The sequence below is a fragment of the Rhinichthys klamathensis genome, unplaced genomic scaffold (assembly GCF_029890125.1).
Source record: "Rhinichthys klamathensis goyatoka isolate OS25496 unplaced genomic scaffold, OSU_Roscu_1.1 h1tg000058l_1, whole genome shotgun sequence".
NCBI classification, from domain to species: domain Eukaryota; kingdom Metazoa; phylum Chordata; class Actinopteri; order Cypriniformes; family Leuciscidae; genus Rhinichthys; species Rhinichthys klamathensis.
Window position 1 is genome coordinate 1,116,466 of NW_026606603.1, and position 25,894 is coordinate 1,142,359.

At 40.1% G+C, this 25,894-nt stretch overlaps 2 protein-coding genes across 2 annotated transcripts; one reads left to right on the top strand and one right to left on the bottom strand.

Moving 5' to 3' along the window:
• Positions 1 to 1,800: 1,800 nt before the first annotated feature.
• LOC130083742 (E3 ubiquitin-protein ligase TRIM21-like) lies at positions 1,801 to 12,889 on the bottom strand. The gene is made up of 7 exons (XM_056248750.1): positions 12,802 to 12,889; positions 9,787 to 10,106; positions 6,332 to 6,406; positions 5,996 to 6,208; positions 4,265 to 4,406; positions 2,451 to 2,477; positions 1,801 to 2,341 (listed from the first exon to the last, which is right to left on the bottom strand). Exons 1-7 carry the CDS (start codon positions 12,887 to 12,889, stop codon positions 1,803 to 1,805), a joined length of 1,404 nt encoding a protein of 467 aa, XP_056104725.1. The 3' UTR covers positions 1,801 to 1,802.
• A 10,849-nt stretch (positions 12,890 to 23,738) lies between these two features.
• LOC130083743 (aquaporin-11-like) lies at positions 23,739 to 25,675 on the top strand. The gene is made up of 3 exons (XM_056248751.1): positions 23,739 to 24,355; positions 24,738 to 24,854; positions 25,563 to 25,675. Exons 1-3 carry the CDS (start codon positions 23,758 to 23,760, stop codon positions 25,673 to 25,675), a joined length of 828 nt encoding a protein of 275 aa, XP_056104726.1. The 5' UTR covers positions 23,739 to 23,757.
• The last annotated feature ends 219 nt before the right edge of the window (positions 25,676 to 25,894 follow it).

Here is a 25,894-nt window from a genome sequence, read left to right on the forward strand (position 1 = left end):
CCAGACGGGTCCCGAAAAACTCACCGGTTTCGGATTAATGTTAAATGAATAGCCTTGGCTTCAGGTCTGGTTCAAGTTTGTAACTAAGACCCAACTGTTGGCGATAGGAGAGGGGGATGAGAGTGGCAAGGCACAGCATCACACACTGCCTTCTGCGCCCTCTTGTGACCCTGAGATAAAGGAAGCTGCTCTTCTATTGATAAACAATAGGCAAAAATATGAAAATACAGAGAATATTATGTGTCTACAATCTACAAATTAGCCATGATGCAGCAAAAACTGTACAACAATGAAGGAGTGACAAAATATCAAGAGTGCAAAATAGACACAAACCCCCACACACATATGAACTGGTGTGACTGTCACACAAAGCAAGTTTTTGCCAATGCGTGAAATAAACGAAAAGTTATTCAATATAAACCAAAAATCACAATATTTCAAAAGCAAAAAAAAAGTGTTGACAGCTGGAGAGGAGAGAGAGAAAATGGCTTCAGAGATTTCCTTACAAAATAACATGTGCCATGTTTGGACATTTAGTTAATTTTAAGACTGGAAAAACTGGAAAAGGGTCTACTCTCTGAGAGAACAAAGGAAAGTAACATTTGAACTCACTCCTGTGAAGTTAGCGTCACCATTCGAGATGCAAGTCTCACCTCATCCTAATCTACATTTCTTTCCCTCCCCCCCCAAATTCACCCAAAAATGTATCTGATTTAAATGTGAACAATTATCACACAGTTTTATACGTTTTGTATCATTTGAAATGTCTCAGTGCGACTGGTACAAATGTCTCATTCCCAAAAAAGGTCAACCAAAAGATAATAGTTTTATAATAAGAGTTTAGAGATAACTTGCACATAGAGGAGGGTGTGTCTTCCAGACAAATGGCATCCTGCTCTCAAAAGGTGTAAACTCTGAATGCAAATTCCCATTGTTAGCACATATTTCCATGCGAAAAGAAGTTTCTGTCTATATAATGAAATGCAACGAGAGGCTCTGCGCGATTCTGTAACCCAGTTTAGCCCTTGATGTGAAGTGTAAGCGAAACACTTGGCATCATGTATTTATAATGTCAAGGTTCACATCTTCTCTCTTTATTCCAGAGCAGTTGATGTTTTGTATCCATTATCTTTGAACTGATTATGAAATTGGCAGATACATTTACCTGACATAATAAATTGTAAACATTTGATTTTATACTGACTGATATTATTTTTAGTAGAGTTAAAAAGAATAGTCAAACATTCGCTCACATTTAATGATGCACAGATATCATTAAAACCTTTTCATTTATGGAGTTAGATGAAATAACGAGGAAATGCATATACATTTTTTTTTAATCAAATTACTTAGCCATGAGGAAAGGCAGTAACGCACAGAGACCTTCACCCGTTATCGGAAACCGCCTTTGGGCCGATCAAAACGGGCTTACATTATTATGTAGAATTGCACAATATAATATTAAATCATATTATGTAAAATGTCATAGTAGATTTGAAAAGCAAAAGCAAAGTATTAAAAGTTATTACAAGTTATTATTAAAAGTTAACACATTGTGTTAATTAGAAAATATAGAATGGCCATTCAAATGTAACTGATGAATATTTTTTTATTTTTTTAACATAACTCACAAATATAATATTTAATTATAGTTGATGTTTTGTTAATTTCTTTTAGCACATTTTGTGTATCACATATTGTAAGTAAAAACTTCTTGATTGTGGTTTGTGCAAATTCTTTTCTTTCTTTTTTTAAAATATAAAAATTTATAGCAGTAATTTAAAATAGATTTGTTTTTAATTTTAACTGACAGGAGTGATGATCAGTGGGTTTGAGTTTTTACCTTTACCATTGGGGCATGGGTTAAAAAATGGATAGAGTTTGTCAGTGAAAGTCTGAGCAGTGAAAGAGTAGAGATGAGATCTGGACTCCACGTCATAAAAAGAGACCAGACCCTCCTCATAATCCACAAACACACCAACCTTCTCAGGTTTCACTCTCAGAGATAAAGAGACAGATGAATTTTCACAAGCAAAATATTCATTTTCATTCCTCAAAATCACAGTCCAGACTCCATTATCAGGACTCAGTCTGATCGTCCCCTTCCTGTTAATGGATTCTCTGATCACTCCTAAATCCCACTTAGTCTTTCCCTTCACCTGCACCTCATAGTAAAATCTCCCTGAACTGAATCCCTGCTTTGCCAGAACACAGCAAACCACATCAAATCTCTTTGGGTTTTTTGGGACGTCCTGCTCAATGTCTCCACAACTGACTTGTTTTCCATCATCAGACAGGTTGAGATATGGATTCGCTGTATCAGGATCCAGAGTCACATCCACTGAGAGAGATCAGACATTATCAATCAACTTATGTACAGTATAAAATACAGATTATTAACAGTATTGTTGTGTTGTGTATTGAAGAAAATGGTGTCAGTCACACTATACCTGCATAGTTCTGTACAAACTTCAACCCTGTGGACACAGATGACAACATAATGATGAATTATTTATAGCAGTAATTTCAGGTTAACAGTGAGTTTCTCTCTATCGGCAGCATCAGTGGCATGTAAATGCTGCTCGTCCCCCAGTTTGTAAAATAAAATGCAGAATGCGTTTACAGTAAACATACTGTAATGGAGGTCTATGAAACAAACATTGAGGATTTAATAGAATGTGAAGCTTGTACTTTTTATGAAAGCTCTTCTATTAATAATTCAGTAAAAATGTGTTATTTGAGCTGTAAAGTGTCTAAATTGTCCTTGTGAGGTGGCAAACTTTTTTTTAGACATTATGTATTTTTACAGTTTGTACACAGAGTTGCATCCTTTTCTTGCCGTTAAAGTAATACTGCTTTAACATGAGTTTACATGGACAGAACTTTACATAGACAGGGTAAGTTGTGTTATGATTACATTTTTGAAACAGTGTGATCCTTTACAAACTGAGTTTAAATTGGATTTAATCAACCCTCGAGCAGGATTCGTACTGGAGTGTTGGGAAAGAAGCCGGGCGAGCTAACAAGACGCTTAAGACTACAGTGAGGTATACACACACAGCGCCTACTGGCCTACGTTACAAAAACACTGCTTGTTTCACATGAATAAAAACGGACTTGCACGTGCCTGTATGTATGCCAATGTAATCGTCTTTACCTTGATTACAATTGTCATCCATCAAAACTTTACTGGTGTGCTTGTTTGCTTTATTCAGACCATACAGACTAGCTTTGACTTTAGCAGTGTTTTGTTTGGGTTGATAGAGAAAATCACCATTTTGGACAAGATTTGAGGACGCTGTTTTGCTAAATTTTGTGTCATCTTTAAATGTTCACAACAACTGGCTAAACTGCTACATAAACCCGGCTCCTGTGGGTGATTTGTCTAGCGCCCCAGAGCTGAACTTGAGACATGCGGACAGGCAGAGTGGACATATAGGAAAAGCTTATATTTTCCACAGATGATTTTCTATCATATCATATCATGGACATATCAATTTACATAATTTGTTCTGAATTCTCCATGTTTAGCATAATAACGGAGATGCGCACAGAATCAGCGCTGTACGTCACTGAATAGTGCGCAACCAGTCTGAGAATAAGCGTAGCGCTATAGAGTTGCACCAGCCGTTCTGACTGGAAAGTTCGCAGGATTGCTTGCATTATAAGGACATTGTACGAGTAACGGACAAGTAAGTCCAGTGTTATTTGAACATTAATGTTATATTGCAAGTGTATTTGTTGTAGATAGTGTTTCTAAGTTTATTCGTCTATATTAAAGTGGCTGTTTTGCCGCACGTGAATTGGACGTTGTATTATATGCCGTCAATCCTTTGAAGTTTGAATAGCGATCGTTATAACTTGTATAAGGAATATTTTGCGCAATGATATTTTATGCCAAGTTTCTCATTTATATCTACAATGTAACACTTACGTGATTTATGTTGATTGTTATTTTCTTTCCATTGTTTTAGAAAACCTTGCACAAGTCTATCTATGTTGATGCCAAAGCAATCATTAAAAGGCTACCATCTATCCATGACTCTGAGTTATCTAACAAGAACACTGTGGCGGTCAGTGCGCATTGAACTAGCTATATCCAAAATCTAACATAATTTATTATTATTGTTTTGTGTGTGTGGCTCAGGAAGGGCGGTGCCCTAGCCCCCTTTATTGACCAGCCGCCACTTAACCCATAATATTCCTTGAAAAAATTTATTTCTTTGTTAATGACAAAAATATACTGTGTTTGATATTCACATACCTGTTGGACTGAGTTTTTCCATTATTGTATCTAGAGTTTTCTTCAGTTGAGCAAGAGCTCTATACATAGAGTTCACACCAGAGTCAATCCTGATCTCAGTCCAGTTCTTGGTGTGGGGACGACTGTACAAGGATGAGCTCATCTACAGCAGGAAAGACAAGACTATTAAATATGTTATTAATTTATATTTCAAGTTAGTATATTTTACACAATACCTTTCTAACACAGTTAACTAATTTTTCAAATTGGACTTTATTACTGGGGTAACTTAGTATAAAAAAACAAGAGAGAGGAATGCAGGAGTGACTGTGCATATTTTTAGGATTACACCAGCATGACCTGACTATCCAACAGGACAGAACATTTTACTGCAACAGGTAATTCCCACACAACACAAGCATATTCACCCCCTAGCGGTAACAACTGGAATGGCTAGAATTGTACTCAGTCTACTACATCTCTCCCCCTTAAAGCTAAAACATTCCCAAACATGTCAACTGTCAATTTGCCTTTTTTCTTTTTTTTTTATACCAGATAATCTTGCTGAATTGTCTAACAAAATCTTTCAGATATCTTGGTTCACGTTTTTACTCTGGGTGACCTCCTTGTGGTCAACAACACTGGTAGAAGAGCATCTGCTTTCCACGCCTTTTGAAATTGTTCAGTATCAGCCTCAGGCTCTTCTTGTGACACTGGTTACAGTCATTTCTGTTCCCCTGGCTCTACAGATACATTGCTCACAGGCTGTCAAAATTAATTTGCAGAATCCGGAACAGTGTCTCCTGCAAACCTGATCAACATGCCTTTTCCAGGTCTGTCCTGTTACTGTCAAGGCAACATAAGACAGCAGACTGGTACAACTTTCGACGACAGTAGGAATCCATTGTGGCCCGTAGCTATAATTTCTCACATACACAGAATCACCCACTCAAAAAGTCAGCAGGTCAACACTGCTGTCATGGTCTTCTTTCTGTTTGAGTGATTTCTTTAGCACTTTGGCTGCTAGGTTCGGTAGAAGCAAATAAAAAGTTGATCTTAAACGTCGGCAAGGGACAAACCAGTTGTAGTTTGTGGCGTAATCCTATAAGTGAACAGGAATCTACACACTCTTGTCTCCAAAGTTTCTGCCTTTATTTTCTTGAGACCAGCTTTAAAGGCCTGCACGACTCTTTTCGTGAACCCATTTGAGGGGGGTTGGAAGGGTGCTGTCCAGGGCAGGTCCATTGTCTGATACCAACATCCTTGGCATGCCGAATACGCCAAAACTTTGCCTGAGCTTTTCTATAGTGATTTGAGAGGTAGTGGTAGTTGTTGGGTGGATTGGGTACATCCATCCACTTTGAAGGCGAATCCACGACAATCGGAAACATCTTTCCTTGGGAAAGAGTCAACAGACCACACGAGAGAGAGGAATGTAGGAGGGTTGGGTTTACAAATAACAGCTTATTTTACAGGATTACACCAGCATGACCTGACTACCCAACAGGACAGAACATTCCACTGCAACAGGTAATTCCCACACAACACAAGCATATTCACCCCCTAGCGGTAACGTGGAAAGTGGAACGGCTAGACTTGTACTCAGTATACTACAATTGCTGTTTCAGTTTCTTTTGTTTAGTTTCTAAAAGACTGATACAAATACAATGGTCAAGCAGCTCATCAGGTTTGTGAACAGAGAGTTTGTCCTGTAATATTGTACATGATGACTGATGAGAGATGTTGACAGACCTGTATGAGATGGAGATGATCGTCAGTGTGTGAGAGCTGCTTCAGCTCAGTGATTTCCTGCTGCAGCTCTTTAATGAGATCTTCAGTCTGTTTCTCTGCTGCTTTCTGCTGTCCCTCTATCATCTCCATCCGATCAGACCGACATCTCTCAATGTAGCCAATCAGAACATTGAAAATCATATCACTGGGGGATTTATCTTTCTCTGTGTTTTTCTGATAAATGAGAACAATTAGAAGGTTAATCTATTAAGTTTTATCTATTTAATTGAGAACCTTTATGAAGCTGATTGAAATATTATAATGCATTATCAATTTTACGTTTTAACCTCCACTCACCTTTCCCAGCTCTACTGAGTGCTGGATCTCTTGAATCTTCTTTATTCTGTCCTGGATCATCTGACAAACGGCAGTCTACATACAGAGAAACACAAATAACTTCTGAAAGACAAAATTAATTCAAAATTCTGTGGCGTTTAGTACATGTCTTTGAGGATAAATTTTTTTTTCTAAAAGTAAAAAAAAAACTATTGGCAGTTTAAAGGTAGGGCAGGCAATTTCAGAGTGGCTAGCATTAGAAAGCTAGCTTTGAAAGCATCAGATCCCACCCTTCCTTCATTGTGTCTCCAATGCATCAGATGAGAGACTGCGTTAAATTACCTTATGTCTCAAAGCACATCACATTACAATAATAATGAATATAAATAACTTTTAGAGCTCTTACTTGTTCCACCTGACTGCTGTAGATTCATTTCGACATTGATACTGTTAACATAGAAACGCATAAATCTGCTCAGGGTAGAACGTCACGGGTTGCCATCTCTTAATTACGGTTACGACTGTCACATCCACCAGCTGTAGTGCCCTTAATCTCCACCAGAGGGCACTCCTCCTGACTCCTGGGCTTTTCCATTATGAACTTCACTTCCCAGTATCCAATGACTGTTCATGATTGTGTAATTTTGTTTAGCGGTGTGTGATTACCCTTGTTAAAGTCTGCCTATCTAAGCCCTGTATTTTCATTCTCACTTTGCATAATCTTGTTTTGTGTTACGCAGCTATTTTGAGCTCCTGTAACCTGGTTTCCTTTGTCTTGGATATCCTTGTTTGCCTGTGTTTTTGGACTCTATCGTACATTTGGATTGTTTGCTCTATGGTTTTGACCCCATGCCTGTTATATGGATTATGATTCTGGATTGTCCCAATAAAGCTGCATTTGGATCGTCAACCCAACTCTCGGAGAAGTTTGTGACAGAAGACTACTAAATGGATCCACCAGTGAGAATTATGCATCTCCGACAAGGAAGGCGCAGCATCAAGGACCATGTACTGGACATTGAGTAGGCTCACTTAACCAACATGAACAAGATTCCCCAAATTATCTTTTTGGGGGGCGGGTTCTCTGAGCCACTCAATGTAATTATGCTGCTACATGACCCAGACTGGACTTTGGCACATTATACTGATTTGTCATTGCAGCTGAGCGGTTCTCCTTTTAATGTGGAGGAGGAGGAACCTTCTACTAAACTTTTCACTTACCGTTTTAACACAACTTTGATTCAGCAAGTCTGATGATCCCAGGTCCAGTACTCACAGCGCTTCTGAGTCCAGTGGTCCCAAATCTCCAGCCGACATCGACGCTCCACCTAAAGCTATAAAGGTGGTCCTTAGGCGTTTGAGACTGGCTTCCAGTTTGGCGGACCTACCGTTGATGTCGATGCGAGCAGTTGACATCTTAGTGGTCCTGACATCGTCCTTTAGTCTAGTACATCGAAATCCGGTGGTATCGAGTCTGGAGGTCTCAGAGGTTCTCCCACCATTGATTGCACTCCCAGTTACAGCGATAGTGATTCTATGTGTCTGAGCCATGAAGGCTTCTTCAGTTTCTCCAGAAGTGGCGGTACCTGACCTAATTTTATCTGAGGATGCAACTACTGTTCTTGAACTCTCAGTATGTCCTGCTATGGTCAAGGAGATCAATGAGGAAGTCTCTGCTTCATCGTCTGTCTGTGAACTGTCTGGCTGTCCTGCTATGACCACAGTGGTTGCCTGTGAAAGCCCTGTCTACCTAGATACGACCAAAGTGGTTGTCCCTGAGCTTTCTGTCTGTCCTGTCACGACCAGGGATGTCGCATTCAAAAACTGCTTGCTTTGGTAATTACTGACCTTTCTGCCTGTTTTAACAAACGTTCTGGTTGATCTTCTATAGGGATCATCTGACCAGTCTGATCTGCGCTGGTGGCCTTCTGCTCCGCCGTTGTGGTCACCAGCTATGTCTTGGTGGTCTTCAGGGGGAGGCTATGTCACATCCGCTAGCTAAAGTATTCTTAATCTCCATCAGAGGGCACTTGTCCTGACTCTTAGGCTTTTTTCTATTATTAACTTAATTTTATGGTATCCATTGTCTGTTCCCATGATTGTGTGATTTCGTACAGCTGTGTGTGATACCCTTGTTAAAGTCTTCCTATGTTTTCATTCGCATTCTTTGCGTAGTCTTGTTTTGTGTTGCACTGTTTTGAGCGCCCGTACCTCTGTTCTTCTTTGTTTTTCTTTGTTTTTGGAGTTTATCATAGATTTGGATCGTTTGCTCTATGGTTTTGAGTCCATGTCTGTCATATGGATTACGATTCTGGATTGTCCCAATAAAGCTGTTAAAGCAGTTCGTGACAGAAAACGACATCACTAAATGGATCCAGCAGTGGATCTAGCTGGTTGTTTTGGTTCAGGATGAACTGTAAAAGGCGACTGCTGTTTGTTTGCGGTGCAATATTGAGTTTACAACCGATGTACGCTCAACAGCTAGAGAATACCCATAGTGCACTGTGACTATCACGCTGGATGAATTCCCATGTCTTGATGGGATGAATCAAATGATTTTGAACACACCCTGTGGTTCTACAACTCTGGATAGTCTTACAGAACACAATGTCAAAGTGCGATGTTTGCGTGAGCAGGGTGCGGGCAGGTATGGAAATATATATACTGTATATATATAGTATATATATATGTGTCATATCAGACCAAATGCAATGATTAGAAAAACATTTTTCGGTCTTGAGACTTTCACAAAAGATATTTGTCGGTTTGACAAATAATAGTTATTTGACAAAAAATAGTTGGATAAAGTCCAAATAAACATCCAAACTATTAAGAATGAAATCTAGAATTCTTTCACAGCATGTATAGTTGAATGAAACACTTCAGCCATCTACTGGCCATTATTGTCATAACAGGATTTGGGCCTGACATGAAAGTCTTGTTGTTCTTTTTTCACCAGATGGCAGAAATGTTTACATTTATAGAAGTGTAGATTTATACTGTAGTTAAGGTCCAAAAATTGTATTTGATACTGAAATAAAGAAATTTAAATAAGATCTATGAACTAAATTACCTAAAATCCCCCAAAAGTGCATAATTTTATTGTTACTACACTGTAAACTTTACTATAAATTTCAATTGCTGACTTAATTTTTTTTAGCATATTCAAATCGCTGAACAAGTAACTTTAACTTATATTATATTAAACTGACTTTAAAAAATCGAGTTGAATCTTGTATAACTTAAAAGTTGAAATTGTTTAAAATATTTTGAGGAGTAAACATTATGTAAAAACATAACTTGCCGTGACCTACTGATCATATTTTTTACAGTGTGCTTTAAGGAATTCAGTTTTATAACACCTAAAAAAAACAAGTTACACTCGCAGTTAAAAAATAACAAGGAAGAGCCCATGTGTCTTCCTTATAAGGTTATTAAGCTTATAAGGGTTAAAGTGTTTAGTTTTTAATTTTTACCTTCTTCTCTCGACTCTCCTCCTCTATAGGAACAGTGTTGTGAGTCCTGTGTTCTCCTTCAGTGCAGGACAGACAAACACACGTCTGATCATCTCTACAGAACAGCTCCAGAGGTCTCTCGTGTTTCTGGCATATATAATCCTCCAGATTTTCCACAGCGTTGATCAGTGTGTGTTTCTTTAGACGCGGGACTCTGTGATGAGGCTCCAGATGAGAGTCACAGTAAAAGCTTTGACACGTCAGGCAGGTCTTCACAGCTTTCTGCTTTCTTTCATCACAGATGTCACAGAACACTGGAGGATCACGGGAGGACGCCATGGCTGACAAAACAAATGACAATATAACATCTACATTGCTGAATAGAGCAACTTTTATATTAATAGTTCCCTTTCGATACGGTTCACTCGCATTGCGTCAGTTTCTAATGCGTATAGGGAAACTTCTTTTTCTCCGAATACTGAAGCCTGATTGGTTCACGGCTGTGCTTTGCACAGACAAATGGCTTTTCAGCCAACCGAAGTGGGCGGGCCGACTGCATTTAAGTCGCGCTAAAAGGCATTTCAGTCAGAATTTCTCTCCTTCAGCCTCTTTCGCTAAGACCAGACTCCTGGCTGGCTCTGACAATAAGACATGACAGCAAGGGCGGGGAGAGCATTTGTGCTTATAAAACTTAAACTTTTATATTTATTTTTGAAATGGCCGATCGTTTCGCTAGATAAGACCCTTATTCATCGTCTGGTATCGTTTAAAGCCCTTTGAAGCTGCACTGAAACTGTCATTTGGACCTTGAACCATTTGGGTCCTGTTGAAGTCCATTATATGGACAAAAATCCTGGAATGTTTTCATCAAAAACCTTAATTTCTTTTCGACTGAAGAAAGAAAGACATGGGCATCTTGGATGACATGGGGGTGAGTAAATTATCAGCAAAAGTTTTTTCAAAAGTGAACTAATCCTTTAAGCTGATGTTTTGATTCAACATCTAACTAGTAGGGGTGTAACGATTCACGTATTCGTATTGAACCGTTCGGCATGAGGCTTTCGGTTTGGTACGCATTACAAACCGAACGATTCGTTTGCCATTTGATGTTGCGCCACGTTGTGGTGGTTTTTGGTCGGCAGAAAAAATGGTCCAACAAATCGTTCTTTTGCCTGACGAGGCATAAGATACAACTAAGAAAATAAAATGTATTCAGAAAATTTGAATTCAAATTTTGATCAATATGGCCTGCAATTAAAAAATTGATTTGATTTATATCAGTTAATTACTGCTATTCAAAATGTGTTTTCCTTTATCTTTACAAATGTATCTTTTTAGTAGAATAAAGTATGTTGGTGAATGTTTTGCAGTGTAGTTAATATATGACATATTTCTGTTCAAACCATTAACGGATCTGTCAGGTTTCCGATACGTTTCCCCAATGTTAAACTCATTCCTACGCCCCTGCATGACAGGATTCTAAGTTTAGGATCTTTCTGTAATGCACCCCAGAACTTATGCTCACTGAGTAATTTAGTTTGCGTTTTCAAAAAGTGAATGTTGTATAGTTAAAAAGTATTCAAACAACTTAAACTATGAACCACTGTCAAGCTGTCAAAGCAGCCATTCATGCCATAAGCAGGCATATGAGCAGGGGCGGATGGTGTATGGGGCGATGCACTACCAACTGGGAGAAAGAGGATTTTTTTTGACAAATTCTATCACAGCAAAAGTAGTTTTCAGTGTTCTAGACATATTATCTGTCATTGTCCAATCAGATTCGTCAGATTCAAGTCACGTTTCAAATGGTCGCGCCCGCGACTCCGCCTCTCTGGGCGAATTCATTGACGTGGAAAATCGCCCAAGCAATCTCCCATTGACTCTCATGTTAAAACTTTTTTTTTTCTGAAAATGAGCCTTCAATGAAAGAATGAATGAGACACATACCCATGTATTTTTAGAGTTAGATGAAGTTTTTGATGAGCACCTGAAAAACGCCACAGTGTTCAAGGGCACATCCAAGACGGTGCAGAACGAGCTTTTAGAATGTATGCTAGCGGTCGCGCGGGAAAGGATTGTGGAGGAGGTCAAGTCAGCTGGCTATCTGCCCATCCAAGCAGATGAAACTACGGACGTCTCCACGCAGACAGAGCTGGTTCTTATGCTTAGATGCATTGATGACAACCATGCAGTGCAGGAAAGTTTTTTTTGAGTTTATTCCTATCTCGGATTCAACGTCAGTTTCAATTGCCAGTGTGCTTTTGGAGAGACTGAACCAGCTTTTGGCCGACGACAACGACAAAATGAAACTCGTTGCACAAGCTTACGATGGTGCCAGTGTGATGAGGGGAGAGAAGGCTGGTGTGCAGCAAAAGGTGCGTGAACATTTTAAGAATGCCCATTATGTGCACTGCTATGCACATCAGCTTAATTTGATCATGCAGCAAGCTACCTCCCACATCAAAAAAGTTAACGTTTTCTTTTCCGATCTGAGCGGTATTGCGTCTTTCTTTTCCCGGTCACCGAAACGGTGCAGCGTTCTGGACAAGATTGTTTCACGAAGACTGCCCAGAGCTTCATCTACAAGGTGGAATTTTAACAGCAGGATCGTCAACACTGTGTACGAGAACCGAGATGACCTCCTTGAATGTTTTGAAGCCATCAAGACGGGTTCACATGGTCCATTTGACCAGCTCAGCGTGAGAGAAGCATCTGGCTACGTGAGAATGCTACAGGACGAAGATTTTGTTTATTTTTGTGTTTTTTTCACAAGATCATGCCCCACGTCGATATTCTGTACCAAAATGTCGACGTGGGGCTGTTTGAAGAATGTTTGAAAGGCAAAGCTCAAGACGGAACTGTCTCTGATCTATGAGAATCCTGAATTCAAGGCTTGCTGTGGTGCACTGGCACTGTACCAGGTTATCATGAGCTTCAACCTCCAGGAGACATTCTCTGAGACTGTGAGTTTGTTGAACATTCTCATAACTACTCCTAATTTACCTAATTTAGTTAACATTAATTATTTCAACATACCTTTATGTTGCCGTTTCATCTCTTCCTCTGGTTTCTTCTTTTTTCCTTTTTCTTCACCAGTGGGGGAATGCGTCCTTTTTTGTGACATGACAGTTTTGCTGCTGCCTCTATCATTCGCAGTCCTTTCTGAAAACATTGCTGTTTGATTAAGCTTCCTGTTCATCAGTTTAGTTTTACTTTCTGATGTCATATAGTTCCACCCATAATCATAAATATGGAACAGTTGGTACTTTTATCCCTGCTGAGTGTGTAAACAGTGTAAGAAACTTATAGAATATCATGTTATCACAGTGAAATCTTCTGATATTTTCTTAGGTCTTGTAAAAATGGTAAGTCATGTAGTGATGTTACAGCTCCACCTATTAAGCAAGTAAGTCTACTGATTAGGGCTGAAACGATATGCGATATGAAACCGAAATCGCGACACTCAGATCCACGAATCTGTCGCGGTTAGGGCTGTCACGATGTTAGATTTTTCACACCACGGTTATTGTGGCCAAAATAATTCACGATATCGATATATCGCGATATCTATGGATTAGTGGAATTGCACTAGCATGGTTTAAATCATACTTAACTGACCGTTATCAGTTTGTAGCAGTAAATGAAGAGATGTCTTATCGATCACAAGTTCAGTATGGCGTACCACAAGGCTCAGTACTAGGACCGTTGCTGTTCACTCTGTACATGCTACCATTAGGAGATATCATTAGGAAACATGGAGTTAGCTTTCACTGTTATGCCGATGATACTCAGCTGTATATTTCTTCAAAACCCAACGAAACTTACCAATTCACTAAATTAACGGAATGCATAGCTGATATAAAAAATTGGATGACTAGTAATTTCCTACTACTAAATTCTGAAAAGACAGAGATTCTAATTATTGGACAAAAAACTTCCACACGTAATAGCCTAGAATACTGTCTAACACTTGATGGCTGCTCTGTCAAGTCTTCGTCGTCGGTTAGGAACCTGGGTGTGCTATTTGATACCAACCTTTCTTTTGAAAGCCACGTGTCTAGTATCTGTAAAACTGCATTTTTCCATCTTAAAAATATATCTAAAATACGCCATATGCTCTCATTGGGAAATGCGGAACAATTAGTTCATGCGTTCATGACCTCAAGGCTAGATTATTGTAACGCTCTACTGGGTGGTTTCCCTGCACGCTTAATAAACAAACTACAGCTAGTTCAAAATGCAGCAGCTCGAGTTCTTACCAGAACCAGGAAATATGACCATATTAGCCCGGTTCTGTCAACACTGCATTGGCTCCCTATTAAACATCGTATACATTTTAAAATATTGTTGATTACTTACAAAGCACTAAATGGTTTAGCTCCGCAGTACTTGAGCGAGCTCTTAACGCATTATAGTCCTTCACGTCTATTGCGATCTCAAAACTCCGGCCAGTTGATAATACCTAGAATATCTAAATCGACTGCAGGCGGTAGATCCTTTTCCTATTTAGCACCAAAACTTTGGAACAGTCTTCCTACCATTGTCCGGGAAGCAGACACACTCTGTCAGTTCAAAGCTAGACTAAAAACACATCTCTTTGACCTAGCATACACATAATACATTATAGACTTCTATACTTCAATGTTAGGCTGCATAGATTAGGTCAGCCGGAACTGGGAACACATCCCTTAAATCTTGATGTACTCGTTACATCATAAGAAGAATGGCATCTATGCTAATATTATATTAGTGTCTTTGTTTATCCCGAGGTTTTCCCGCAGCCTGCCGGATCCAGGCCGTATCCAGATCTGACGAAGGAGATCCGCCTGGACCCGATGACAATGCAGTGCTGAAGTATCCACTATCCTCTCCCTATGGAGGATCCCTTTCCCACTCTACAGATAAAGCGTTGTGAATTTCGGCTCGCGTACCCCGAAGTGATAAAATAAAACAAAATTCTGTATCAAAATTTATAGGCAAGACAAGTAGTTTGTTTAGGCATGGGTTGTTATCAGTCAAATTAAGTTTTACTTTGTTTATATAGTTTTTCTTTTTTACCCAGCAAACATAAGGGTACAAACAAAAAAATCAAGTGCAAATACAAAAATAAGATGGTTCTTAATAATCACCCTTTATTAAGTCTATGAACACAGAAACCCCCTGTTAATGTCACGTTTCCCATTCCATGGCTAGTAAAATAATCGCAATGTATTCTCTGTAAAAATGCGTAATCCGCAGGGTGATGGACACGGAGATGGGTAAAAAGGTTGGTGGCTACATATTCTGCAGCGCCGCGTCGAGGTATCGCACACCGGACGTGCACTTTCTCAGTTTATGGCCAGCAGTATTCTTATGTTTAAGGAGATTATGAAATTAAGATAATGTCTGTAGGCCTACTATGTTATGATTGTACTGTACAATCACAAGCTCCAGAAGAAGGACATTGATGCAGTCTTCATCAAAAGGGCCCTCGAGAGCTTCACAAGCAGTGTGCAGACCATTAACATTTATATTATTCGATCCTTCTCAAAGCAGAGTTGTTATGAGAACAGATGCGTGAAAGGAGTATTTGTGTTCTTTTTTTTAATAATATGTGTTCTTTTTTATAATATATTGCCAGTGGAGTAATCTAGCTTGTTTTACTCTGTGCTGGACTTCCTGGTTAGTTGAGGCACAATGGATAGCTTAAAAAAACAGTTTTTAACAATAACATTATGCATCCCTGCCCATTTTAACCCTCTGATGGTCTTCAAAAAAAGTGACACTCGTGGTCTTTGGGTCTATTTGACAATAACATTTAATTTTGTAACAGAACAATATATATATTTTTAACAAATATAATTTTACTCTGTTTATTAATGTTTTTACTCAACATTTGTAATAGAAATTTAAAAAATATCATAAATCCTCCAAAAACTGTACAAATGTTGAGTTAAAAACATTAATAAACAGAGTAAAATTATACTTGGAAAAAAATATATATATTGTTCTGTTACAAAATTAAATGTTATTGTGTGGGGTCCAATAGACCCAAAAGACCACGAGTGTCACTATTTATTTCACACCTACATAAAAACAGATAACATTCCATTTAAAAATTTTTTTTTGTAGATCTAGAAAGTGTTGAGAGCCATAGGAAGTTTCATACCATTTGGAAAAAGAGAACTTTTTTTTTTTATTTAAGCAGAAGTCATTTGGGGTCCAATGGATCCCGAAGACCATCAGTGGGTATGCTGACGTCTTTGTACTGGATAAAGTGTGAACATGTGCATCACGTAGACTACAGTACTGTACACAGCCTAACAAACACATTATTGATTTGTTTGCATTCAGAGACTCTGACCAGCTGCAAGAGCCATCAGGAACCGACAGACCAAGGACGGCTTTGACAGAAGAGGCGAAGCAGAGGCTGTCTGAAGAGGTCTGCGACACCATCCTGGCTCACACCAAAGCGAGGTTCTCTTTCACAGGCCACCTTGTGAGTGCTACCTTAGTACAGGGAGATATGTTTGAAAGGCAAAGCTCAAGACGGAACTGTCTCTGATCTATGAGAATCCTGAATTCAAGGCTTGCTGTGGTAAACTGGCACTGTACCAGGTTATCATGAGCTACAACCTCCAGGAGACATTCTCTGAGACTGTGAGTTTGTTGAACATTCTCATAACTACTCCCATGACAACAGCTGAAGCTGAGAGATGTTTCTCAACTTTGAAAAGAATTAAGGCATTCCTGTGAAATTCAATGGGCCAGGAACGTCTGAATGCACTTGTCATGCTCTCCATGGAGAGGGAACTAGTCCTCAAAATGCATGATTTCAATGAGAAAGTCATTGACCACTTTGCTGCACTGAAATAGAGACGAGCAACATTTCAGTACAAGTAATTTAGTCTCTCTCTCTCTCTCTCTCTATCTGTCCCCCACCCCCCTTCCCGTGAGGATGGACACTGGGTTACAGCGGCCCTCACAACCCCCCCCCACCCCCCTTCCCGTGAGGATGGACACTGGGTTACAGCGGCCCTCACAACCCCCCCCACCCCCCTTCCCGTGAGGATGGACAATGGGTTACAGCGGCCCTCACAACCCCCCCCCACCCCTTCCCGTGAGGATGGACACTGGGTTACAGCGCCCTCACAACCCCCCCACCCCCCCCCTTCCCGTGAGGATGGACACTGGGTTACAGCGGCCCTCACAACCCCCCCCCACCCCACCCCCCCTTCCCTTCCCGTGAGGATGGACACTGGGTTACAGCGGCCCTCACAACCCCCCCACCCCTTCCCCTTCCCGTGAGGATGGACACTGGGTTACAGCGGCCCTCACAAACACCTCCCCCCCCCCCCCCCCCCCCTTCCCGTGAGGATGGACACTGGGTTACAGCGGCCATCACAACCCCCCCACCCCCCTTCCCGTGAGGATGGACACTGGGTTACAGCGCCCTCACAACCCCCCCACCCCCCCCCCTTCCCGTGAGGATGGACACTGGGTTACAGCGGCCCTCACAACCCCCCCCCCACCCCACCCCCCCTTCCCTTCCCGTGAGGATGGACACTGGGTTACAGCGGCCCTCACAACCCCCCCACCCCTTCCCCTTCCCGTGAGGATGGACACTGGGTTACAGCGGCCCTCACAAACACCTCCCCCCCCCCCCCCCCCCCCCCTTCCCGTGAGGATGGACACTGGGTTACAGCGGCCCTCACAACCCCCCCACTTCCCGTGAGGATGGACACTGGGTTACAGCGGCCCTCACAAAACCCCCCCACCCCCCCCCCACCCCCCCCCCACCCCCTCTCTCACAACCCCCCCCCCCTCCCCCCCTTCCCGTGAGGATGGACACTGGGTTACAGCGGCCCTCACAACCCCCCCTTCCCGTGAGGATGGACACTGGGTTACAGCGGCCCTCACAAACACCTCACCCCCCCCCCCCCCCCCCCCCCTTCCCGTGAGGATGGACACTGGGTTACAGCGGCCCTCACAACCCCCCCACCCCCCTTCCCGTGAGGATGGACACTGGGTTACAGCGGCCCTCACAACCCCCCCACCCCCCCTTCCCGTGAGGATGGACACTGGGTTACAGCGGCCCTCACAAACATATAATTCCCAATTTCTATTGATGTGTTTGCACTTTTAATCTTGCTGAATTCTACAAGGCAAATAAATTAAGTTAAAACTTAGTTCCCCGGCCCCATTCGTCTTTGTAAGAAAATTTTCTATTTTGTCTTTATAATTTTGTCAGAATGCACCAGAATGCTTCGTTTGTATGTTAAAATCAAAAAAAAAAAATCTTTAGCCCCCCCCTAAAATAACTTTCACCAGCCGCCAATGCATATGAGACAGCAGTTTCTGAGAGGAAGTCCCTTCATCTCCATCACTAACCTCAGTGAGAAGTCCCTCCATCTCCTCAGTGAAAAGTCCCTTCATCTCCGTCACTAACTCTAACCTCAGTGAGAAGTCCCTCCATCTCCTCAGTGAGAAGTCCCTCCATCTCCTCAGTGAGACGTCCCTCCATCTCCATCACTAACTCTCACTGAGCCTATAAGCTCTGCCTCTACATGCCAGTCTGAGACCATGTGCTCCAAATGGCTGTAGTTAGATCTATTGGGCTGCAGAAGAATCATCTAAATACAGAAACTAAATGTGTCTCTGGGAGCCACAGTACAGCAAATGTAACCGTTTTATACAACACCATTTTATACAATCATGAATATATATTTTTATATATAAAAGACAACACAAGTAGGCATGGGCAGCCCAAGCCTTTATGGGGCCAAGAGCCGCATTTTATTTGGAGGCCCGTTTAAAATCAGAATATGAGCATAGCTTACTCACTAAACATTAACATACACTAAAATATTGAACCATTAGCGATACTGATTCAAAACGAGAGCGCCATTGACTGTCAAGTTGAACGGCCCCTCCCCTCATAGTCCAGTCATTTTATGAACAAAGGTTGAAGAAATCGCAACAGATGCAATCTCAACTGATTTTGATTTTTCAACTCAATATGTCATGAGTAAGGGAAAAAAGCCCCGAAGAATCCCATTAGGGAAACGTTTTGAAAAAGAGCCAAATATAGCCTATTCATACGCCCATTCATTCTTTTTCTCACGTGAATAGGGTAAAATTTTTAACCTTTAGATATCACCATGAAAACTACTGAGTTGATTACTTACTTCAAGACAAATAAAAAATGTATTACAAGTTTTTTTTTAATTGTTTGTTAACATGGACAAACGGTGCATAATCTAATTATGTATGTGCTAATTTGCATAAATACCCAAACAGATCTAAACATTGGGTATAGCCAACCCATGTTAACAAACAATTGCCATCAAGTAATATATTTATTTGTATAGCGTTTTTTACAGTACACACAGCTTTATAGAAAGACAGACAGCTATTGTATAGTAACAGAATTGTATGTAAGCTAAATAAAAAAAACACTAAGAATGAGAAACGTTTAATTTCACAATCTATTCAATTACATAGGCTACTATGAAACATACAAGTTAAAAAACATTAATGGTCGTTATAATGTAGTTTAAATGACTAACTTTTTGTCCGTTTTGTCTGATTTGTAACCAGGCACTAAAGCCATTACCATAAAAGATGGGACCGCATCCTGTTAAAGAGTACGGAGAAGTACACGCACCCACATACGCACGGCACTTAAAAGTTAACCACTTTAATCACTGCTTTGAATGTACATGCTCGCAAATTAAATGTTTAACCGGCAAGGCTTTAAAACACATGCTAATAATGATCTTTTGTGATTGCAAATAAGTGCAGTGTCCCGTGAGTGTAACTCTACAGCTGTCCTTACATATGATGTGAATGTACGGTGAGTTGTACCTAGGCTTAATTAACTAGCTTAACTTAATTAACTGTTAATTAACTAGCCAACTTTAGTTAGCTTGCAACATAGCCTAATTTAGTTAACATTAATAATTTCAACATACCTTTATCTTGCCGTTTCTTCTTTTTTTCTTTTTCTTCACCAGTGGGGGAATGCGTCCTTTTTTGTGACATGACAGTTTTGCTGCTGCCTCTATCAGTCGCAGTCCTTTCTGAAAACATTACTGTTTGATTAAGCTTCCTGTTCATCAGTTTAGTTTTACTTTCTGATGTCATATAGTTCCACCCATAATCATAAATATGGAACAGTTCGTAATTCATCCCTGCTGAGTGTGTAAACAGTGTAAGAAACGTATAGAATATCAAGTTATCACAGTGAAATCTTCTGATATTTTCTTAGGTCTTGTAAAAAATGGTAAGTCATGTAGTGATGTTACAGCTCACCTATTAAAGGATTAGTTCACTTTAAAAAAAACTTTTGCTGATAATTTACTCACCCCCAATGTCATCCAAGATGTCCATGTCTTTCTTTCTTTAGTCGAAAAGAAATTAAGGTTTTTGATGAAAACATTCCAGGATTTTTCTCCATATAATGGACTTCCACAGGACCCAAACGGTTCAAGGTCCAAATGACAGTTTCAGTGCAGCTTCAAAGGGCTTTAAACGATACCAGACGATGAATAAGGGTCTTATCTAGCGAACGATCGGTCATTTAAAAAATAAATAAAAAAGTTTAAGTTTTATAAGCACAAATGCTCGCCTTGCTCTGTTCTGTGATGCACGTTCGTGACTCTCCTGTTCGAACTCGTTCATCAAAACGAACAAATCTTTTTTCGGGTCATTTCGTTCATTCAACGAACGAAATGAACGAAATGACTCGAAAAAAGATTTGAGTTATCCTTCCCGTCCAGATCCAATGCTAACATCTTTAAATTACTATTAGTATTATTTGAAGTTAACATCATAAAATATTTTTTCAGGCATATTTTAATCTAAAATATGAAGCAGGCCATTCAGTTACTTTTGAAAGTTCAAACAGGTGGTTATTGTATTTCATTGGACTTTAAAGACATAAAAACCATACAAAAGTATGTCCTCACGTTTTACCCCTAATTTTTATTGAGTCTCGGATGGGCCACTGACAGATGACAGTTGCTCGCCCCCCTCTTCCTCTCCTGCCACGCCCATTTAAGTTGCATTTTTCAAAAAGATTGTGGGTGGACTTGAGCTGAAAGAGGGGGGTTTCATGGGCCTTTATGCCCACGTGCAAATTAACGTTAACATAACATCAAATTGATAATTGAAATATGACTCACCAAGTAAAGAAAATAATGTATGTTTAAACAAGGAAAAGCAACGCTTTGTTGCTCCGTGTATCTGCATCATTCACCAGCCTCTATTTCTAATTCTCTGCCTCGTCCTCTTCTCACTCCGACAGCTTCTCCAATGTATCGCGTCCACTCAAAAATCCAATCCTTTCTTTATATTTAGTCACTTTTCTCTCTAAATCAATCGTTTAATGCGGAGAGTTTCTGGAGATCGCTTCGTCTGACTCGCTCTCTCTCTCGTCTGTTGCTCACGCTGACAGAGCCGCGGGCGCGACCTGAATGCGCTGCTGCTATTGGCTCATCGCAGTGTCAGTCACTGCAGAACAATCAGTGATTGGGTGATTCTTCTGTCCTTCTAAAACGTTTTTTTTTTTTTTTACTCTTAAATTATGTCGTAAAGATAAGAGTTGAACCCATGAACGCCGCAAACTTTTGTGATTTTCTTTAGGCCCCGATCTTTACGAGTTGGGGGCGTGTCAGTGAGAAACATGGCGGAATAATACAAAAGGTATTTTTAGCAGTAATATTTCTAGACTTTAATATTTACAGCGAAGTAAGTTAATTGCCTGCACAGAATATGATATTATAATATATCAATATAATATGTAACAAAGTTTACAGTGTCTTCAATAAATTAATTAAAAACATACAAAAGCAAAACACACCTGATGCACATTCCTTGTTCTTTATTTTCTGGAAGTAGATTTTAAGAACCTTGCTGTAGTTTTGTGTAATTAATTAAGAGAAAGTACTCCATCTTACTCCGACGAAAATGACTTGAACGCACATGACGTCGTAAACATGACTTCCCACCTCATAAATACGAACTCAGGAGGACTTGAACGCTTTACTGGGAGCCTGGGTTTCAGAGAGCCTTAGCAATCTAGCATGCCTAGCTGAGCTATGAGGACGAAGACCTTACCAAGACGACTCCTAAAGTGTCCTGAATCCTAAGCAGGACGGCTTACCAAGGAGGCTTACAGAAAGCCTCTGTATTCACAGGAGATGTGCAGTTATGACAGGGGTGGACTGGCCATCGGGCAGACCGGGCACTTTCCCCGGTGGGCCGACGTGCTTTTTGGGCCGATACATCTCATACTTAAAAAACAAAACAAAAAAAGAGAACTGCGGTAAACAGAACTAGGCTACTTCAGAACACTTCTCAATTCTTATTTGTGCATCCTCGCTTCCTTTCCTCGCGTCTCAGCTCCACCCCCTGTAGGACGCGAGGGAAGGCTGCAAGGAAATAAAATGAGGACGGAGGAATCGAATGAAAGTTTTTTTATACATTGGAATACTTGATCACTTGAGCGTCACTTCACATCGCCATCGGCTGCGCTCAAAGGATCTGCCCTTATGTTGTTGAAGTTTGGTTATTTAAGAAATTAGTAATAAATAATAATAAAGCAAGATACACTGTTGAAATATGTGAGATGTGTGGTTTATATAAACTGCAAAGGTAAAGTATAAATTCAAATGATTGTGACCGACGTGAAGGGGGAGGAGAATTTATGTGTGCATCAGTTTAGTCGATAAAACACTTCCGCATATGATACACCTGTGTATCCTCGCTCATGACTCCTCAGGAAACCTCATCCTCGATCCTCGACTCCTCGCGGTGCAATTAGAGAAATTAGATGTCCTTCAAGATGGCTGAGCTCGATCGGTTTCCGGGTCATAGGATGGAGGACGGAGGAGAGAGGAGACGAGGAGGGATATGGAGGGTGCTATAAATTTCTTAAAGAACCAAACTTCAACCAACGGAAACCATGTTTTCCGCCAAAATAGAAGCTCAATGCAGTTTCCGTCAAAGATATGCGTTTAACTCTTTCAAGTATAGAAATTAGTACAATATGAAAGTTTCTTTTATTTTTCCAGTGCATTTGTTTTACAATATATGGCTATTACTGTCATGGGATTAATATTATAACTATTATTATGTAGTCGTGTAATGTAGACAGACACTTTATCACAACTAGAAGAGTTTTGAGGTTTCCTTTGTTCAATTTGCACACTGAATATGGGTTGGAGCTCTTAATTTTGAAATCTCAAAGTGCACCATTTTAATGAATTTAACATTAAAAAGCACAAAATTTTCTTATGGGGGAGCATGCCCTCGAACCCCGTAGAGGGAAAGAGGTCCACTCACCACAGATTTACGAATGATCCTGTGGGAAACACTGGTACAGGTGAAACTCGAAAAATTAGAATATCGTGCAAAAGTTATAATATTGATGATCATGGCTTACAGCTTATGAAAACCAAAAATTCAAAATCTCAGAAAATTAGAATATTACAGGAAATCAATTTAAAAAAAGGATTTTAAATACAAAAAATGTCAGCCTTCTGAAAAGTATAACCATGCATATGTATATAGTTATATATACTAAATATATTAGTTTCACCTTTTAATTTGAATTACTGAAATACATGAACTTTTGCACAATATTAAAATTTTTCGAGTTTCACCTATATGCCAATGCAGTTTATAGATAGTTAGGATTCATCACTGTGGAGGCTATAGTTAAATTGTCACTATGTATCGAATTACATGGCATTAGTGATTTTAAGGAATAGGCTATACATATTCAAGGACGTGCAAAGATCGCTTGTGTTTATGGTGGTCATAGTGCCAGGGCCGATTTTTTGTCCCAGTCCAGCCCTGTTCATCATGAGTCAGGTATTTTGCCATTGTACCTGCACAGATTGAATTGTAGTAGGCGGGGTAAATTGCGCAAAGGTGGAACCGCTTTAAAGTTGCCTGACAGGAGTTTTGCAGGATTATTCGTTGCGAGGCCGGACGAAGCTGGCAGAGATGGCCAATCTCGCCGTCTCTCTGTCCTTACTGGTGGGAATTGTAGGTTTTAGCGAGGTGGCGAGAAGGACAGCTTCATATCTATTCCCAAATCGTAACTGGATCACCTATGTGCTGGAGTTTATTTCCACTTTTCAGTTGTGCGCGTGCACGCACGAGTTAGTTCTGCTCGCGGAAGTGGGCGGACTGGAGCCGCAGATCGGACTTACCCTCACGTACCTCATCTCGGTGATCCACATGCTTTCTTTCCACGGTGCGATCTGTAGCCCCACCGGCTCTCTGGAGCTGCTCTCCCGCGGGACTCTCACGCGCAGACGCGCATTGGCACAGATTTCATGCCAGATGCTCGCGGCTGTGGTGGCACGGCTAGTGATGCCTCGCCTGTGGTCACTGGCGCTCTCTGACCTGCATGAACTGCACACACTGATGGACTTTAAATGCACGAACAGCCCCATTCATGTCCCTCTGCTGCAGGCCGCCGCGGTGGAGCTGAGCTGCGCGTTTGTATTCCACTCTGCGCTGTCCAACCAGGACAAAGTGGAGGAGAAATATCAGGTTCATGCAATAGCCGCTGTCATCACCATGTTAGTCTATGCAGGTGTGTGCACTAATCTAAAATTCCACGATAGTACCATGGTTCAAATATAATAACTATTCAGGACCACCAGACAGTGTTTTTATTGTCAAATCAAAGTTATCTATCTATCTATCTATCTATCTATCTATCTATCTATCTATCTATCTATCTATCTATCTATCTATCTATCTATCTATCTATCTATCTATCTATCTATCTATCTATCTGTCTGTCTGTCTGTCTGTCTGTCTATATCTATCTGTCTATCTATCTGTCTATCTGTCTGTCTGTCTGTCTGTCTGTTCTTTAAAGCATGCAGATCTTGTCTATTGATATTTCAGTAACATTCATATGCTATAATTGCAGTGCAACTGTGTTCAGGAAGCTACTGTGTGTTTTAAAGGTGGACATCTCACCGGAGCTGTGTTCAACCCAGCACTGGCATTCTCAATACTCTTCCACTGTCCTGGAAACACTTTCGCAGAGTATGGTTTTGTGTACTGGATGGGACCAATATTAGGTGAGCATGATTACAACATTACATACTTTGACCTTTAAAGGCCTGATCCATAAAAAAAAAAATATTGTTGTGATTTGGTAGAAAAAAGTATCCTGTCAAACACTTCACAAGTAATAACACATAATAAGACAAAACAATAAAATGTGTAACACTTTACAATAAGGTTCATTAGTTAACTACCTTAGTTAACATGAACTAAATGAACAATACTTCTTCAGCATTTATTAATCTTAGTTAATAATAATAATCTTAACATTTACTAATATGTTATTAAAATCAAAGGATGTATTTGTTAACATTAGTTTATGCACTCTAAACTAACACGAACAAACAATGAACAACTGTATTTTTATTAACTAACATTTAACAAAGATTAAAAAATACTGGAACAATGTATTGCTCATGGTGGTTAGTCCGTGTTAGTTAATACATTAACTAATGTTAACTAATTAACCTTATTGTAAAGTGTGACCAAAATATATCCAGAATAAAAACACATTTGCATGATACTCATGAAAAACTAAAACTGCAGCAGAATGTTTGAGAATACTTTCTAAATGTTTATATACTCACAAACCAAACCAAACCAGATACAGCCCATGGATGTTCACTCATATAGTACATTTGTTAATAACAGCGAGAAATGTGCAGTTCTCCGTGTTTCACCAGTATATTCAGAGGTTCATGCTGGTTTTCCACTCATTCCAGGTATGACAGGCTCTCTGCTTCTTTTTGACAAAGTGATCCCAGCCATTTCAGGAAAAAGCACAACTCCAAAGCACCAAACCTCTAATGGACTCGAGGAGAAAAAGATGAATTAAGACGGTTTTATAAAAATATAAATAATAACTCATCCATATACTGTGAATATACAGGACACTGTAATTTTCCAGCTCCTCCTAAAGTAATAATGAAACTGGATGGACCCTAATGATTTCATTTTTAAAAAAGGTTTTACTGACATCATTGCTTTCAAAATGTCTTAAATGTATTTTTTTTAATGACAACATGCAAATTAATGAAGCACAGTGATTATGTAA